The following is a 19055-nucleotide window of genomic DNA, read 5'->3' on the forward strand; positions in this document are numbered from 1 at the left end:
TCATGCAAATGGGGCAGACAGTTGCTATAGCCTTCCTTATCAGGCCAGATATAAAGTACAAGCTACAAGATACAAGATACCACAAACGTAATTTTATGAGAGCGCTTGATTAAAACAGAGAGTGAGAGAGATAATGCTTAACACATTCAAAATAGAGAAAATTCGGGAGAGTGAGTGGTATAGTAATAACATACACTTAAAATAAGTATACATACTCATCTTTATAATAGATACATATTTTTGTCTCTAAGAATTCTTAAGATTCTGAAAGGTAATATTATGGATCTATACAGAATCTATATTATAGATTAATTACAGGTATTTAAATGGATTAAAGATTAGTTCTCTCTGAGTGTACCGATCTTAACCTGACACAACATACTCAGAGAGACCCATGAGTCAAATAGACTGAGATATTCCTCTCCGAATCGGAACATCCGAATCGGGCAACTCAAGACTAATGGAGAGAGAGTTGGGTCGACAACAGACGAGTAACCATTAGAACGGGGCCAACCATTGTATCTTACGGATGCCCACGGATCCAGTTTGTATATAGTATACGGCCATGTGGATGCGGGGATTCTGATAAGTTCGATGCGCGAATATAGAGCTGAAAGTAACTCAACGCGGCCGATGACGAAATTCGGTTGTAACGGATAGAAATACAAAGTGATTCGAAGTGAAGTGATCTGCCCAAGAGAGCCCTCCATAAAGCCCGTACTAGTACCAGAGTATTTAAGGCAAATGTCATAGTGACAGTGGAAAAGTTTACTCCCTTTAAACGTGAATAGAAATCAAACTTGATCCGAAGATTATAAATCGCTGGCATTTCCATCTGGTTTCTTTCTGCGCTAATGCCGAACTAATTATATTAGAGGCGAGCGCGTGTCCCCCTTCGAGTGAAAAAGCGCTAATCAACCGCGATCGCCCCAAAGCCAATCCTGGCTATAAAACAAGTCTTCTGTAATGCAATCATCTATACATTTGTATATGTAGATATAGTCCAATTTAACTCCATTTAACGTACTTCAACTGCCATCCAGAATGCAGTCCATGAAAGCGGACGATCTCCCGGAGAATCCGCGGGAGCACTCCAATCCCATCTCATCGCTCTTGTTCTGGTGAGTACTATGAGATACAGATAACAATAAAAATATATATATACATGCTTTGAAGTAAACAAAACAATATATTAACATGATTTTTAATTATATATTGTGGCTAGAAGTAGGTCTGAAATACGTCATTCGTTCAAATTACATTCAAGTGCGGATCTTGGATAAAAGTATCTGATAAGAGCCCGGTGATAATACAAATTACCGCATTGAAGGCCAATTAAGGTGCTGTTTTTTTAGGTACTCGGTACTCTCCAAATGGAACACTAATGTGCTAGAAAGCAAAAAGGAAGGGGTTGCCGGCGTGACAGCACTGACAAGTTGATTATTTTATTCAATGGATCGTTTAATTTACATGGCCGGAGCGTGAAAATCTTTTTTTTTTTTTTTGTCCGTCCATCCGGCTGGACGGATCTGGAGCTTTATTTAATTGGTTACCAATTAAAGGCGGCACTGTCATGGCTCCATTGTTTGAAAACACATTTGAGTGAATCAAGCAGAAGTACTTTGATATTGGATCGTTTTATCGAACTGGGTGCAGAACAAATGAGTCAGAAATCTATCCAGGGCGCAGTTACCATTAATATTTGTTAAATAATATCGTTCTTAGATTTATTGACACCAATTAGAACTAATGAGATTAGATTACACAGTGACATTTCAAACATTATGAAGCACTTTGTTTAGGGTCAATGGGAATTCCTTCTATCATAATATACTGCCCAACAAGAGCTACTTTAAATAGTGTTTGATTCTTGATTAGATATCCCTAATATTAAATTTTGGAAGAAGGAAGTTCCTTGAATTAGATGACCATAAGTTTTTATTGCTAGCAATGATGAAATTGACAATTACGATGCTACTTCTATGGAAAGAGAATTTAACAATTCAACTGGCAACTGTTTTTTTCGCTGATAAGAGCATGGAAATTTCAGTTGTCTAGTCATTTTTTGGCTGTCACAACAGCTTCTGATAACAGAGAACCCCCAGCTAATTAGGTTTTCTTTATAACTTCTATAAAATCTGGATTTGCCTCCAACTACGTGATGGTTCTCGCGCAACTTGAAGTTTCGCCCTTCCCATACTCTTCGAGGGTCGCAAGAAGACACTGGAACAGAAGGATCTCTATAGGGCCCTCAAGGAACACAAATCAGGTATGTTTTAAACTATATCTTAGATAAGATATTAGTATAAATTGTGGAACTATTTTTTAGATTCCTTGGGTGATCGATTGTGCAAGGCATGGGATGAGCAGGTGAGGAAAAATGAGCAACCAAGCCTGCGACGTACCATGATGAAGGTTTTCGGGTGGCACTTGGCCCTTACAGGACTTTATTTATTCCTGCACGAGTTCCTAACCAGGTAACTACTATTCGCAACTATTTATATGAACTGTATTAAAGTTAATCGGTTGTCAGGGTCTCTCAGCCAATTTGTCTCTTCGGACTCATGGCCTACTTCTCTGGAAAGGATCCGGATCTGACCAAAGCACAGCTCTATGCAGCGGGATTGATTGCTGGATCCGTGCTTAGTGTTATGTCAGGTCATCCCTATATGCTGGGGCTACTCCACCTTGGCATGAAAATGCGTGTCGGTAAGTTAAGACTCTTCTTTACTTAACTCTTCAATCTACTAACCTTATCCCACTTCCAGCTCTAAGCAGCCTGATTTATCGGAAAGCCCTAAGACTAAGTAGAACTGCCTTGGGAGATACAACCGTCGGCCAGGTCGTCAATCTCCTCTCCAATGATGTCGGACGTTTCGACACTGTCCTAATCAACGTGCACTACCTGTGGCTGGCTCCACTGGAACTGATTCTAGTCACCTACCTGATGTACCTTGAGGTAAGTGGGTGGATGGGTTATTTGGAAATCTTTTCAAACAAATATGAAAACCGGTTCTCGCGAGCTCTATCATTGTGACTTTTAGATAACTTTTGCAAAGAAATGTGTTTTAGATTATGTCTCTATCGTAACGCTATAAGTTTCTCATAACATTCCAATGAATTTTAATGAAATATAATTACTGTCCACGAGACCTCCATTAATAACCCAATTTGTTATCAATTTGGAGTATGGGGCTTCCCATATTTAAATTTTAATTATTCTTCCATTAAATTGCCGACAATCTTTAAATGTTTTTTTCTTGATTTATTTTTGCAGATCGGAGTATCCTCCTTGTTTGGAATAGCTGTAATGCTTTTGTTCCTGCCCTTCCAGTCCTATCTGGGCAAGAGGACCAGTGTCCTGAGATTAAGGACGGCCCTAAGGACCGACGAGCGTGTCCGGATGATGAACGAAATCATTTCGGGAATCCAGGTCATCAAGATGTATGCCTGGGAGAAGCCGTTCGGCAAGTTGGTGGAACTGACTCGCTTCAACGAGATGGTGTGCATCAAGAAAGTCAACTATATCCGTGGAATACTCCTAAGTTTCTCCATGTTCCTGTCGCGCATCTTTGTGGCCTCGAGCCTGATCGCCTTCGTCCTTCTGGGAAACATACTGGATGCCGAGAAAGCCTTCTTCGTCACTGCCTACTACAATATCCTGCGGCGTTCAGTTACGATGTTCTTCCCCCAGGGCATCTCTCAGTTTGCCGAGCTCCTGGTCTCCATTCGGCGTTTGGAGACGTTTATGCATCGGCCCGAGACTAAGGTCAGGGATAAGTCGATAGCACCGATTCCTGTTACCAAGTCAGAATCCCTGAATGGGGACAGTCCCAAGAGCAATGGCTTGTCGGACAACCTTATCGAATTCAGCCAGTTCCAGGCGAGATGGGAGAGCCACTCATTGGAGCCCACACTGGAGGACATTAATCTGCAGCTGGGTCGCCGGAAACTGGTGGCTGTCATTGGACCCGTGGGCGCCGGCAAGTCCAGTCTGATTCAGGCGGTTCTTGGCGAGCTGCCGGCGGAGAGTGGCCAGCTAAGGGTCAGTGGCAGTTACTCGTATGCGGCCCAGGAACCCTGGCTCTTTACGGGCACTGTGCGTGAGAATATACTCTTCGGCCTAGAGTGGGATAAGCACCGCTATCGCACTGTCGTGAAGAAGTGCGCCCTGGAAAGGGACTTTGAACTCCTGCCCTATGGGGATAAGACAATTGTCGGAGAGCGAGGAGCCTCCCTATCCGGCGGGCAGAAGGCCAGGATTAGTTTGGCGAGGGCAGTATACCGGCGAGCGGACATCTATCTCCTGGACGATCCACTCAGCGCAGTGGACACCCACGTGGGACGACACTTGTTTGATCAGTGCATGCGCGGCTACCTTCGAAGTGAACTCGTCATCCTGGTCACGCATCAGCTTCAGTTCCTGGAGCAGGCGGATCTCATAGTTATCATGGACAAGGGACGGATTAGCGCCATGGGCACCTACTCTTCGATGAAGCGCAGTGGCTTGGACTTTGCCCAGCTCCTGACATCGCCGAATGAAACGGACGAGTCATTCGACGAGTTGGAGGTGCCACCCGGAGACGGGGTGGACCGTTTGAGTGTGCCATCGCTGAGCAGGACGGAGAGCCGGGTCAGTAAGCCCAGCACTCGGAACAACAGCTTCACTTCCCTCAGCTCCATGGCGGAGTCGATGGCCCAGGAGGCGGCGCTGCAGATGCAGGAGACCCGCGTGGAGGGCAAGATCGGCCTGGGACTGTACAAGGAATACCTCACAGCCGGCAGTAGCTGGCTTCTGCTCCTCTTCATCCTGTTTCTCTGCCTGGCCACCCAGATCCTGAGCTCCGCGGCGGACTACTTCTTGGCCTATTGGTGAGTAGACTTCATCATATATAGCTCCAAAAACTCAAGAGATTTCTTTGTCCCACGACAGGGTGGACAAAAATCAGGATAAGGCGGACATGAAAACAGATCCGGAGGACATGTACTACTTCACCGCCCTTAACATAGCCGTGGTGGTGTTCACCATTGTTCGGACGATGCTCTTCTACCAGATGGCGATGCGGAGTTCCAAGCAACTGCACAACGCCATGTACCGGGGCATCACCCGGGCGGCCATGTACTTCTTTAACACGAATCCCTCGGGACGCATCCTCAATCGCTTCTCCAAGGATCTGGGCCAGATTGACGAGCTGCTGCCCTCCGTTATGCTGGACGTGGTGCAGGTATTCCTCACCCTGAGCGGCATCGTCGCTGTGATCTGCATAACGAATCCCTACTACTTCATCCTGACCTTCGCCTTGGGAGTAGTTTTCTACTACATCAGAGACTTTTACCTGAAGACCTCCAGGGATGTGAAGCGACTGGAGGCGGTGGCCAGATCGCCGATATACTCGCACCTGAGCATCACCATTAGCGGCCTGCCCACTATCCGGGCCCTGGGAGCTCAGAAGCAACTGATTGCGGAATTTGACAATCTGCAGGATCTCCACAGTTCCGGATACTACACGTTCCTGGCCACGAATCGAGCGTTCGGCTACTACCTGGACTGCTTCTGCACCTTGTACATTGTGGTCATCATCCTGAACTACTTCATCAATCCTCCGGAAAGTACTGGAGAGGTGGGCCTGGCCATCACCCAGGCGATGGGCATGACCGGCATGGTGCAGTGGGGCATGCGGCAGTCGGCGGAGCTGGAGAACACGATGACCGCCGTGGAGCGGGTGGTGGAATACGACGAGATCGAGCCGGAGGGCGAGTTCGAGTCCAGGCCGGGCAAGAAGCCATCGCCGAGCTGGCCCGAACAGGGCGAGATTGTGGCCGAGGACCTGTGCCTCCGCTACTTCCCGGATCCGCAGTCCAAGTACGTTCTCAAGGCCCTCAACTTCCAGATCAGGCCCCGCGAAAAGGTCGGCATTGTGGGACGAACTGGCGCCGGCAAGTCATCACTGATCAACGCACTCTTCCGACTCTCCTACAACGAAGGCACCATCACCATCGATGACCGGGACACGGCCGAGATGGGACTCTTCGATCTGCGCAGCAAAATATCCATCATCCCGCAGGAGCCAGTTCTCTTCTCGGGCAGCATGCGCTACAACCTGGATCCGTTCGAGGAGTACCAAGACGCCAAGTTGTGGGAGGCCCTGGAGGAGGTGAAGCTGAAGCCACTGATCTCCGAGCTTCCCAGCGGACTGCAGAGCAAAATCAGCGAGGGCGGAACCAACTTCAGCGTGGGCCAGCGCCAGCTAGTATGTCTGGCCAGAGCCATTCTCCGGGAGAATCGTGTTCTGGTCATGGACGAGGCCACCGCCAATGTGGATCCACAGACGGACGCCCTGATCCAGGCAACTATAAGGAGCAAATTCCGGGACTGTACGGTCCTGACGATTGCCCATCGACTCAATACCATCATGGACTCCGACAGAGTGCTGGTAATGGATGCGGGACATCTGGTGGAGTTTGGTTCGCCTTACGAACTCCTAACTGCCACCGAATCCAAGATCTTCCACGGCATGGTGATGGAAACGGGGCAGTGCAGCTTCGATAGCCTCTTCAAAGTAGCCGAAAAGGTATGTTTTTAATATAATTTTCATCAGTTTCCCTTTCCCAACCAGTCCCTTTTCATTTTCAGGCTCATCTGGACACTCAGAAGCCAAAAGCCGAGTAGGTTCCAACGAGACCTCCACTTGGACACAAAAAAAGTTCTCATTTCCTGGCTGTAAGCCCTGCAAAGTGTACCTAATCCAGCCAGCTGCATTTAAGTTAATTTACTACTTAAAGTATTACTCCCTCGAACCGTAAATACTTACGAAACTTCCATGTGGTACTTGTACTGTAAAATACATACATAAAGTCAGCTCCATTAAACTTTTAAATATACCGCCAAAAAACCTCTGTTTAAGCCTCCATCTGTCTGGGGGGGTTTCCTAATCTGAGCAGATTTTTTTAGACACAAGTCTTAAACACTGGCGTTTTAGAAACCCAAGGATCTTAACTTGAGACTTGAGACCTTAGTCTTCCCATCAACATGGCCGACAAAAGGCCATAACTTTCTTAATAATTGTCGGATCGGCAAATGTTATACCTTCCCGATCTTGGATCTTCAACATTCAATTTCAATAAAAACCTGGCTAACGAAAATCGGCCCACTTTTTGATATTTTTTCATATATCTATAAACTGACAACTTCACTTTTAGATGAGCATATTTGTAGGTTCGATTTATAGACTTTAATTGACATAATTTGAATTCTGAAAACTTCTCATCGTCACTTTTACACTTGAAGTTAGTAAACTCGAAATGTGATGAGATCTGAAATATTAGTTGATTATAGATATGATACTATATATGGATATACCCTTCCTAACCCCCTGGATCATATATAGGAAAATAACTGTTTTAAATAGACACGCCAGCTTCCACATCTTTCTTTCACTAAGTAAAAAATTTGAATATTCTGGTTTTAAAACCACTCAACTCGGTGGAGGCAATTTTCCGCTAGAACATTAATGAAGTTTATTGGTATTATCGAAGAATCAGAAAATTGCGTTAACACTCATGGTAATACCATCTGCCAGAATGTGAAATCAATAGTTAAAAAAAAAACTTTATTTTTTTATTAAACTAAGATATTCGCCAAAAACTGTGAGAAAAGCGTTGAACGCACTTTTCCAAGGGGTACCATCATGATTTTGGCCGGAAATTGGACAGAAATTTGGCCAAAATTTAATTTTAGGAACTTTAAGGATCTTTTGATGCAGATCGACGGAGATTAGTTCCCTGATTCATAAATGGTTCGCCGTTTTTGAATCGGATACGAAATGGTCACGATATTCGCCAAAAACTGTGAGAAAAGCGTTGAACGCACTTTTCCAAGGGGTACCATCAAGATTTTGGCCAGAAATGGGACAGAAATGGGGCCAAAATTAAATTTGAACAATTTTAAGGATCTTTTGATGCAGATCGAGGGGGATTAGTTCCCTGATTCATAAATGGTACACCGTTTTTGAATCGGATACGAAATGGTCAAGGTATTCGCCAAAAACTGTGAGAAAAGCGTTGAACGCACTTTTCCAAGGGGTACCATCATGATTTTGTCCAGAAATGGGACAGAAAGGGGGCCAAAATTTAATTTTAGGAACTTTAAGGATCTTTTGATGCAGATCGATGGGGATTAGTTCCCTGATTCATAAATGGTTCACCGTTTTTGAATCGGATACGAAATGGTCAAGATATTCGCCAAAAACTGTGAGAAAAGCGTTGAACACACTTTTCCAAGGGGTACCATCATGATTTTGGCCTGAAATTGGACAGAAATTTGGCCAAAATTAAATTTGAAGAATTTTAAGGATCTTTTGATACGGATCAATGGGGATTAGTTCCCTCAATTGTAATTCCCAACGCACGGATATAAAAAGGAAACATGAATATTAAAGAAACAAATCGGTGAAAATCTTTATAAAGTAAATAACATGCTAAAGTACAATTAATTTAGTTACATTTAAGTTAATTTTTTTTTATATATCCTGGCTCGTCGATCAGACCTCTCCTTGTGGGTGCGAGGGATTGGGGAGTCTGGTTTCCTGGGCCACTCGTTTCGGACCAGGCAGCTTCAGGCTGAATCCCCGAAACAAAACATCGACCAGGCTTTGGCAGGACAAAATAAGAAGTATCGCCAAAATGACAAGAAGCACATTGATCACCGAGGGATGAACCAAAGGCCAGTCCGACCGGTGATCGATAAACACAACGTAGAACAAAACAACAGCATTGCAGATGAGCACTAGACAGGTGATGATGGATCTGGTCCCCAGACGGGCAAAGGAGCTCTTTGCCCGGAGGCTGGAGAGGAACACGAAGACTGGTATCAGCAGGTGGATCAACACGAGCAGTGCCATCGGCACAGAGTACGGCTCCGGAAGGTACAGTCGAGCCGTGTTGCCCAGATAGGTGAAGCCGCCAATCCAGTGTCCAGATCCCAAAAGTGATACGTAGAAGTAGAGCAGGATGGAAACAGCAAACCGGTAGGACATGTGTAAGTGCATTGAAGACGTCATTGGGGTTTCCTTCCCGGGCTGCATTTCCTCATCCGCCTGCTCCACTTCGTTCAGCTGCTTGCTCTCCTCGTGCACCTCACCTCCCATCTGGTATTCCGTGACCAGTGCCTGGACAAAGAGTGACGAGTAGGAGTCACTCAGCAAGGCATGAACGGTCAGCAGATTGAAACATATGATTTCCCAGCGATTCCGTGGTCCGGAATTAACGCAATACGCCGACGACAAAATGGCGTAGATTAGGTGTATCCAGGATCCTGCTAGGATATATATCGGCACCGTCTTGCCAATCTCGTGGAAGTAGATACCCACGCCTCCCGCCACCAGCGCGACTACATTAAGGAGCCAGACATGTCCCGGAAACTGATGCTTGAGAACAAATGGTCGCAGAACCACCATAAACATGCTGGCAGCTTGGAGCGGGACGCGGTATTCGGTGGTCATCAAGATCTGCATGGCGGGCTGTGACCACAGGAATCCACACAGCAAACAGAGGAGAGCCAGCCATGCCAGGAACTTGGGCGAAAAGTAACTCCAGCCGTGTCGGTTGTAGATCAAAACCGAGCAGACAAAGATTATGCCGAACAAGCAGGGGCAGTTGAGAGCGACCAAGATTCCTCCAGCCGGAACAAAAATCCATCCCATGTGGGTCAACGGTTCCAACAACGACCGACCCTCACACGGCATCTCCGCCAGAGCCAGACACCAAACGCCAAAGGGCAACAGCAGGCAGAGGATCGTCATCAGACAGGAACATTGCAGGAATACCAGTTCTCCGACTAAGAGTCCCAATGAAAGAATTGTAACCGTGGCGCAGGTCACAAATCCGCGGCTTTTCTCCTTGGACTCCATTGAATCCTTCGAGACCTTGATCATCAAAAAGTACATCCAGCCCAATAGGGCCAGTGCGGTAGTCACTTGAACTGGAATGTGTAGGTAGGTACTGTAGTACTTCAAGGCATTCAGGGACAGTGTGGCCGCCAGTTCGCTCGTCTCCTTGGCCTTCTCGCTCGTTCCTATCTCCAGCAGGCGGTCCATCTGGTTCTGGTAGTAGGCAATGCGGGTCAGATCCAAATCCATTGACTTTGGCAGCCATTTGTAGAAGATGCCACGCTCGTGCTTCCTGATCTTCTCCTTGGCGAGGGCCAGCAGTTGCAGAGCATTCAGGTCCATGGCTTTCCTCGTGTATTCCGGCGTCACCATCATGTAGCTATGGGGCAGGACACCCAAGTTGTTGATCGGTGGTGGCAATCCAATCAGCGCCGATATCAAAGACGTCAAGTCAATCTGGTCCAGCTTGTGGAGCGGCATGTGGGTGCCGTTGTGGAGCTCCAGGCTACTGAAATTGTTGCCCTTGCGATGGACACCAGCTCCCCAAAGGTAAAAGGGAGTAGTTTGTTCCTGGAGTGATGCTCCACCATGCGATCCTGGACAGAAATAAGGATAAATGATACTTTAAGACCACCCCCCCACGGAAGCCACTCACCCAAATCCGTTAGTCCATGGGCGGAGGTCATCAGATACGCAGTAGCTCGGTCGGCAAACACCCTTTCAATCATATGATAGGCCTCCCTTACGGTCCACTGAGCATTTCGGAACTTCACCAGGTACCTCTCATCCAGCGGGCTCTCCGCAATCAGGCCCTTCATCTGGAGAGTGATCACCGACCGAGTGGCTATCCTCAGTCTATTGTAAGTATCCACATCCTTCAAGCTGGCTTCGAGCATCTCATACACCTTCCGCGGGTGACCCGAAAAATCCAGAACCACAGTGTTGGGCGCCGACCAGGTGCGATTGTAGATGGTATCGTAACCATCATCTGTTACCAACGAAGGCACATCATAGAAGCCGCCGAGCAGTGCCACCTTGCCGGTTCGCGTCAGCGTGGGAATAGTGGTGCGAGACACGCCCACAAGACCGTGGTGGCTTAACAGCTCCTTGAGATGGGGCAGTTGCTGGAAATTGGACCCAAAGAAGGTCTCTGCCCGTAGACCCTCGACGAGGAACAAGACCAGACGCGCGGCGGGTGGCTGGAGGCCCATCTCCGGCAGCGTCTTTTGCGGCTTCGGGTACTCCAGTTCGCCGGGCTGGAAGTATAGTCGCAGCACGCAGACGAGCAGGAGCAGCTGCACCAGTATTGCCTGAAGTTTCCACATTTCTAGCCTATTTTTAACCTTTCCGATTATTCTAGACAAAAGGCGACGATACAGCAGAAACAAAACTTTGACGACAACTGAGCTCGCACACCAGAGTCCAGTTTGGAATAAAGACAGATTCATTTCTGAATTTTAAGCAAATGCTACGATGATTTTGGATTTAAAACTATTGTTTTTTAGCCTACTTAGATGGGAAGAAATCAACAGAATTGGTAAAAATCTTCTAGAAACTCAGTAGGTCGGCCTTTCTGACCCCAAACCCAAGCAACCTTTGAAAAATTTGACAGAAATGGCAAAGTAACAGGCCCTGGGGAAAAGATTTTCTCTTCGAGTCCTAAAAGAAAAACTGAACCGTGGAACCATGTTGGAGTCCTACCCCAGTCTTATCCTTTTGCAGCTGGTTGTGCTATTCTCGGTGGGGATTATCTATCTGAGAGTCCCCTCTCTGGGAGACTTCGAACCGCAGAATGTGGAGTCGCTAAAGGAGCCACCGCCGGCCGATCGCCTCGTTATCTTCCTGAGGGATGGACTCTCCGCCCAAACATTCTTGTCCAACAAATGCCATTCTATTCCCTTGCTCCAAAACATCTTTATGCGTGAAGGTCTGGTGGGAATCAGTCGCCCCGAGACAACCACCTATTCGTCCTTGTCGCCATACGTATCCTTGTTTACGGGTTACAATGAGAATGCCGCGGTGGTGGCACGTGGATGGGTTCAGTATCCGACCCTCGACACGATTTTCAGACGGAGTTACCGAAGTTATGCCTGGACCACCTCGGCAGTGCTCAGACGCCTTCCCGACATCGGGAACCAAGCCAAGGTGATAAACTACAAGACCCGATCCCACGGAACCACAGCCCACTTCCAGCCGGAGAAAGCTACGTTCTACGCCGTGGAAAAACTTCTCACCAAAGAATCCAGACGGTTGAGGAATATGACAGGACTCGTTTTCTTCATCCACCTGACGGGTGAGGAACCATCATCACAGAACCTCCATCAAATCGAATCAAATATCCATAAAATGTATCAACTGTTTGAAGATTTCTTACCCGATAAGAGAACGGCATATCTCCTCACCTCCAATCTGGGTAATCCGCAGACCAAAAGTAAGATATAAGTCTCTCTTCTCCAAAAGCTTCACTTATCAGATTCCCCTTCCAGCCGAATGCAAACTGGCAGTGGAATCCCCCTTCTTCCTCTGGGGATCTGGTGTGGCTCACATTAAGTCCATGCCAGGGCGAAGCTTTGTGGCCAACAGCACTGGGTTCAGGCTACCACTGCATGTCCTGCATCCGCCCCAGATCACTGCCCTCATGAGCGCCATGCTGGGACTGGCACCACCAGTGAACAGTCGGGGCATCCTGCCCAATGGATTTCTGAACGCCAGTATACGGTACGAGGCCAATGCTATGTTCACCAATGCCAGGCAGCTCCTGGCCCAAGCCCGTCACCTGAGGGAGCAGCATCCCAGCAGATTACCCGCCTTCTGGCTGGACGCCCAGACAATGGATAGTTTTTTGAAGAACTGCCTGGGCTTGAAGGGTCAACGGCGCTTCAAAGCTCTGCGGGATTATGCAGCCAACTTCATGCCGGTGCTGGTCAAGGGAATCGATTACTATCAGCACTTTTATGATGTCGGACTGCTGGTGGCGGTGAGTCTGGCGGGGATTGGATGGGTGTACTGTTTGCGCTGTCGTTTGGGCAATGGAGCAGTCTTCAAGGGAAGCTCCGAGGAACCGAAAGCATCACATGGCCTGATGTGGTGTCGGGCTTTCTCCCGGACACTGACTGGGCTCTTGGTGATCTACATGCTGCTGGACGGATTTCCCCTTTCGGTGATGATGGTTCTCATGCTGCCCTCACTGTACTGGATGCTTAACCTGAAAGTGATCGGCAACCGTCCCAGAATGGTCTGCCGCTTTAGTTTGCTCCTTCCCGCGAGTATAGCCTTAATTTGCTTGGGAGGATTCTTCAAGCGCCACCTTATTACCTTGGGCTATTTATCCTTTGCCTGCTTCTCCAACAGAGATGCCTTCCGCGTCCGAGGACTTTACTTCTACATCTGGCTTTTGCTGCTGCTGGGACTTGGGTGTCTGCCATTTCAACCGGAGCCCATGGGCTGCTCCCAGCCAGGAGCTCTAGTCTTCAGTATCCTTCTCACTCTACTGCGTCCTCTGGCCTGTGGAATTTACCACAATCTAGTCACCTGGTTGAGCAACCTCTTTGTGCTGCTCATCGCTCTCGAGCACGTCCTTATAGGATGGTATCCAGACGCAACATATATAGTTTCCTGGATATATCTGGGCTTCGTGGCCTTTTCGCAAAGACGTAATCTGCAGCCCAGCGAACTGATGTTCTTCAACCTGAGTACTTTGTACACGTTATCCTGCACATCCTACGAAGCGGTTGTTATCCAAATGCTGGCTCTCGAACTGCAGATGGCACTGCGGATGAAGCTGGAGAGGAATGAGACTGTTGGACCGAAAACAGCAGCCACATATATATTCCTCTACAGTTGGTATTCTCTATTCGCAATTGGCAGCTTTCCTGCCTTCGACGACTACTTGGATATCCTACACGAATCCTGCCTCGGCCATCTAAGCGTGACTCATGCCCTGGTAATGTGTCTTAAACTGACGCTGCCGTGGCTGCTTCTGCTCTGCATCCTGGCTGGGAACTTCAAGGACATCCGGGCACACGAACGTGAAATTTTTCTATGGCTTCTGTTTATGAGTAACATAATGTCGCTGGTTCTCCTGTGGCGAGTTCAAGATTACGGTCCTTGGCGGGAGATCCTTAGCCGATTCGCGGAGTTCGCAGTGGTCCAGGTGTTCCCAATCATCTGGCTCGGTCTCTGGAAACTAGCACAGTTGAAAGTGGGTTCCAAATGGATATCTCAATTGCCGGAAAGGGCACCCAGTCATTAAGTCTTCTTTGTAATTCAAAGTGTTATGTATTACTGATAAAAACAAGGATCAATAAATATGTATTTTATATAATTGTCATCTTAAACTTTTTGGTTCTAAATTTAACAAAATATATATTAAATTCTATGTGCTAATTAAGAGTGATTAAAAAGGTTAGAGTGTACAAATTTCGCCTTTGCGCGCTTCTTTACTGAAATCATATTATGTAATTGACACTTATCAAAGACACCAATTTTCAATTAAATGACTACAAAAGCTCAATTTCAAAAATTGAGACCAACAGATATGAAATATCTGAAATAAGATTCATTGCCGTTCACGAAGCCATACTATATGGTTGCTATACCATCAAAGAGATTGATAGAAAGTAAGTATTATTTAACAGAACCATTAAGTCAATTTTAAATCTTCTGAATAACAAAAATATATAAAAAGTAAAAGTAAAAAGTAAAATCCTTAATAACAAATTAAATACTATGTAAAGTTTATCTGGCATTTTGATAACGAAACATTTCGCGGCTTCTAAATTCAAAAACCAGCGTGGCCACCCTTCGCAAAATTAACCGATAAATAAATTCCGATACCGATACGAGAGATAGTGGCAGCATTAAGTTATCGGTGTTGCAAACAGTGCTGCCACCCATTTATTATTGCTCTCCCTTATTTTGCATAGAAAATAAACAAAAAGCTCTGCGGAAATTATGTTTTCACATTAATTCCCAACACATTTGTGCGGGCGCAGGTGTGTGTGTGCTGGAAAACCCCAATTGTCAGAGATCGAGGAAACTTAGGAGCCTGCAGGAAAGGAAAAGCGGAACTAGAAATTGCGCATTCCACGAAAGCACTCACTAACGAGGAAGGCAACTACGTACGAACAACAACAAAATACGAGAGACTGTGATACGAGAACAGCATAGCAAAAGGTGAGGCACAAAAGTTTACATGTGAATGTGGAGGCGGGCGGTATATGGCGAGCAGTTACGGTTAATAACAACAATTGCCGTGTATTGTGCCCGCACACACACACCACACACCACACACTACAAATAATATATGTATGTAAATACGGGCTCACTTATTTTGGCTAGCGTAGGCAAAAAATGGTCAGACCCCCGCCCCCCACTACCATTGAAGAAATCCAAGTCAGGTTTCATTTTTTGTGGGTGGTGGCCACCCCCCTTCCACCTACCACCCACTACCTGCCGCCCTGCAATCACTAAGTAAGCAAATATGCGATCATACCCCTTGCCGCGATAACGTTCTAATTCCGTTTTTCGATCGCTGGGCCCCGAAGGTCGGATATTGTCGCCTGTCTCTGCCAGATTGCACTTTGCTTTTTTTTTTACTATTTATGTGGCTTTTGTACTCTTCCCTTGTTCTCTACCCTGCCAAAAGGTATCTTGAAGATTGTTTTCTCCAAAGATAGTTCTAATTTTGTTTATATTTCCTATTTAAGATAGTAGTTTGTTCGTTGCTTTGAACTTAATAATTATATATTTAATAAATTAATGTAAATATATTATAAAATAATATTATATCAATATTAATTGTTATGTTTCTTAAATAAAAATAGAACTTGCAGTGTAATCATATACCTATTTTTATCGCGTGAACTATATTAGTCACTAATAGTTAATTATAGCCATTAATCCCTGTACATATTTATCTTAGAAAGTGATTCAAAATAGGTTTATGAATGAATTTTATTGTAAAAATACAAACCAACTTGTATATAATATATTTAATCTATTTTTTAATTCATTATATTCAAACTAATTACCCAGAAACCCCTTTTTTTTTAATCTTGCAGTAAAGTTTTATTTAAAATCTATCCATAAATATAAAAGACAATAATTATACATTTTAAAATAGTTAAACTTAATGACAAAAAAAACTAATAATCAAGAGAAAGTTTTGAATTATATTATATTAAAATTTAAATTTTGTTCTAAAAAATCCCCAAAACATACCCTAAATTGTAGCCCTTATAGGAGCTAGGACCTCTAGTACTTATTATTTTTCTCTTCAAAAGTGTATTCCCAGTTTCAACCTCAAGTCTCATGCCATTCTGATGTCTTTTTTATTCTTTAGTTAGCGACTATTCTGCCACTTGTTGGGCCGAAGACACACTTGCCTCAATTAGTTGTTGGTTTTTTTTTTTTTGTGCGGATGGTGGCCAGGTGAAGTGGGCTGGCTCATTAAGCAAACTCGAGCATCCGGTGACCAGTGGGGATGCACAAGTGGCTGCAGCTCGTGCCCCACTGCCACCAGCCCTGAGGGAACTGGCTAGGGAAGTTGGCAAGGTACTTTCACTACTTCCTCGCCTTCTAAGCCATCTGCTGAGTTACTAGAACAAGCACTTGAGTCACAATTAAGTGACCAATTGTAGACCAACTTGGTCAGTCTTCCCTCTGTTGTCGGACTATGCGCTTCCTTAGCTGCAGTCTGTTGGACCTCCTTCAGGATGATGATGAGGTGGGATCTAGAGCGTTTACAATTTCACGGTCGTCTTTTGGTTATCTCCCCAAATCGGCCTAAATTGCTCTCACCTTGAGCTTGATAAGAGCGATAAGAGTCGAGTCGACTGAAGAGATTGCCGAAAAAAGATGAGGGACAACTAGTATGAGTAATTCCCCGCCTAGTTAGAGGCCGATAGTGTCTACTGCACCTAATTGCGCACTTTTTATTGCCCCAGCCCAGATCTCAGCGAATTTGCATACACAATTAGTGGGCCCTGTTAGTGGGCGGATTTGTTGATCGTAGAGTGCTTTGTGTTTGTGCTTTCAGTACACAGTCGCTGAGGCCGGAGAGCTGGCGTCGGCGATGGCCACGGCACCGCGATCCCTGGACACCATCTCCCTCTGCTCGACCGTCTCCAGCTGCCCGGATCGCAATGGCTTCTACGGCGGCTTCCAGCGCACCGACAAGCCCAAGGAGCCCCTCTCCAAGGCCCAGATTATAGCGAGGGAGAAGAAATGGTTGTACATGATTGAAAACTGGTCGATATATATGTCAAAGAACTATAAAAAGGTAAGATAATACTATACTATATACTTATACTTCATTAATGAAACATCTTCTTCCGGCAGATCCGAGATCGATGTCGCAAGGGTATACCCAAGTCGGTGCGACCCAAGGCCTGGTTCTATCTATCGGGGGCGTATTTGCTGAAAAATAAAAACCCCAATGTGTATCAGGATCTGTTGAAGAAGCCTGGCAATCCGGCGACCATCGAGGAAATCAAAAAGGACAAGCACCGACAGTTTCCCTTCCACGAAATGTTCCTCGACGAGCAGAAGGTGGGACAAATTGAGCTTTTCAACGTCCTCAAGGCCTATTCCATATACAACCCAAAGGTTGGCTTTTGCCAGGCGCAGGCACCCATAGCCGCCTTCCTATTGATGCACCTGCCGGCGGAGGACGCCTTCTGGGTGTTTGTCAGCGTGTGTGATGTGTAAGTGGGGCGGTGGAGACTGATACACTTTTGATCCTTCGAGACATTACCCTTTCGTACCTTTGCAGATACCTGCAGGACTACTTTATACCCGGCCTGGAGGTGATACAGAACGATGCTGGCATTCTGGAGGGCTTGCTGAAGAAGACCTGTCCGCCCGTCTACCGCCACCTACAGAAGCACAAAGTGGAGCCGCTGCTCTACATGACCGATTGGTTCCTGTGCGCCATGACCCGCACTTTGCCCTGGGAGACGTTGCTGCGTGTCTGGGACTGTTTCCTGGCCGAGGGCATTCGGGTGATCTTTAAGGTGGCCCTGGTCATAATTGGAGCATCGCTTAGCCGGCACAAGGTGCGCAAGACGTGCACCGGGCTGTGTGAGACGTTGGCGGTGCTGCGATCCCCCGAGGATCACATTGTCGAGGAGGAGTTCCTCATCAATAACATGATGCGGCTGAACCTGCGCGTCGAAGACTTCCAGATCGAGCACACGCGCCAGAAGGCGCGACGGGCTAAACAGAAGGCCCAGCAAGAGGCAGAGTCCAGTGGACATCGGCGCAATATGCCGACCTTGTGAGGGAATGGCGCTACAATAACTACAACAATTTGTTACTAAAAACACACAAACACAACACACACATGCCTAGTTGCATAAGTTTCTACGTTTAAAGTCGAATAGGAGGCACAAAACGGGTGGAAGCTGGGAGCTGAGGGACACCACCTGGGTGGGTCATTCAATTACGGAGACATCATTCCATGCAATCAGTTTTGTCTAATTTTAAGCCAATTCTTTTGTTGAGCACATTGGGGGCTGGGCTGGAATTATTGTGTATCTGTATTCGGAATCGTATTATTTCATTTAGCGGGCAACTATTACGAGCGTGCAATTTTTTATGCTTTTCAAAAGTATTTATTAAATATTTATTATTAATTTGATAACATTAAAACGATTAGAGTTAGTGAGTTGATTTGAGGACCCGAACATATCGTATATCGTATTACTATCATCATCACCAGAGGATCTAACGCCGTTTTTTAAGTTGTTAGTTTAATCCGCGCATCCATCCCGATAAGAAATGTTGATATTTACCTGCGATGTGTTACGAAGGAGGACGAGGTGCTCGGCGAGGAGGGCCTCGGCGGCGATTTTTTGACCGAAATTAACATAAAACTGTATTACTAATAAAGAATAATATACCTAAAATGGATCTATTAAATGAATCTTATTTCCCTTTCCCAGGAACAGTACACTCTTTGTTTTTTTTGTCTTATTTATTTAACATTTTGTGAAACAGCGAGCTGAATGCCTTTCTAATTCCTGATTAGCCCAGAGAGCAGCTCTGTCCTTAAAATGAAATATTTCGAAATATACTTTATAATTGCCATAAGAATTAATATCATTTTAATTTAAGCAGCTGACGCTGGCAAATAAATAGCTAGTGTCTTAGAACTATTAATGAAAA

General features: G+C 45.9%; 4 protein-coding genes across 4 annotated transcripts; 3 read left to right on the plus strand and 1 right to left on the minus strand.

The window, feature by feature from the left end:
- The first annotated feature begins 469 nt into the window (after positions 1 to 469).
- Positions 470 to 6897, plus strand: LOC6501153 (probable multidrug resistance-associated protein lethal(2)03659). Its single transcript, XM_001954615.4, has 8 exons — positions 470 to 1121; positions 2184 to 2269; positions 2330 to 2477; positions 2534 to 2709; positions 2769 to 2959; positions 3278 to 4872; positions 4934 to 6572; positions 6635 to 6897. The coding sequence occupies exons 1-8, from the start codon at positions 1045 to 1047 to the stop codon at positions 6668 to 6670; spliced, it is 3948 nt and encodes a 1315-aa protein (XP_001954651.1). The 5' UTR covers positions 470 to 1044; the 3' UTR covers positions 6671 to 6897.
- Positions 6898 to 8432: 1535 nt separating this feature from the next.
- On the minus strand, positions 8433 to 11350 carry LOC6499431 (GPI ethanolamine phosphate transferase 1). The gene is made up of 2 exons (XM_001954616.4): positions 10543 to 11350; positions 8433 to 10483 (listed from the first exon to the last, which is right to left on the minus strand). The coding sequence occupies exons 1-2, from the start codon at positions 11333 to 11335 to the stop codon at positions 8541 to 8543; spliced, it is 2736 nt and encodes a 911-aa protein (XP_001954652.2). The 5' UTR covers positions 11336 to 11350; the 3' UTR covers positions 8433 to 8540.
- A 111-nt stretch (positions 11351 to 11461) lies between these two features.
- LOC6501154 (GPI ethanolamine phosphate transferase 1) lies at positions 11462 to 14224 on the plus strand. Its single transcript, XM_001954617.4, has 2 exons — positions 11462 to 12318; positions 12374 to 14224. The coding sequence occupies exons 1-2, from the start codon at positions 11574 to 11576 to the stop codon at positions 14137 to 14139; spliced, it is 2511 nt and encodes an 836-aa protein (XP_001954653.1). The 5' UTR covers positions 11462 to 11573; the 3' UTR covers positions 14140 to 14224.
- Positions 14225 to 14741: 517 nt separating this feature from the next.
- Positions 14742 to 18800, plus strand: LOC6501155 (TBC1 domain family member whacked). Its single transcript, XM_001954618.4, has 4 exons — positions 14742 to 15062; positions 16927 to 17169; positions 17229 to 17593; positions 17662 to 18800. Exons 2-4 carry the CDS (start codon positions 16963 to 16965, stop codon positions 18167 to 18169), a joined length of 1080 nt encoding a protein of 359 aa, XP_001954654.1. The 5' UTR covers positions 14742 to 15062; positions 16927 to 16962; the 3' UTR covers positions 18170 to 18800.
- The last annotated feature ends 255 nt before the right edge of the window (positions 18801 to 19055 follow it).

The sequence above is a fragment of the Drosophila ananassae genome, chromosome 2L (assembly GCF_017639315.1).
Source record: "Drosophila ananassae strain 14024-0371.13 chromosome 2L, ASM1763931v2, whole genome shotgun sequence".
NCBI classification, from domain to species: Eukaryota; Metazoa; Arthropoda; class Insecta; order Diptera; family Drosophilidae; genus Drosophila; species Drosophila ananassae.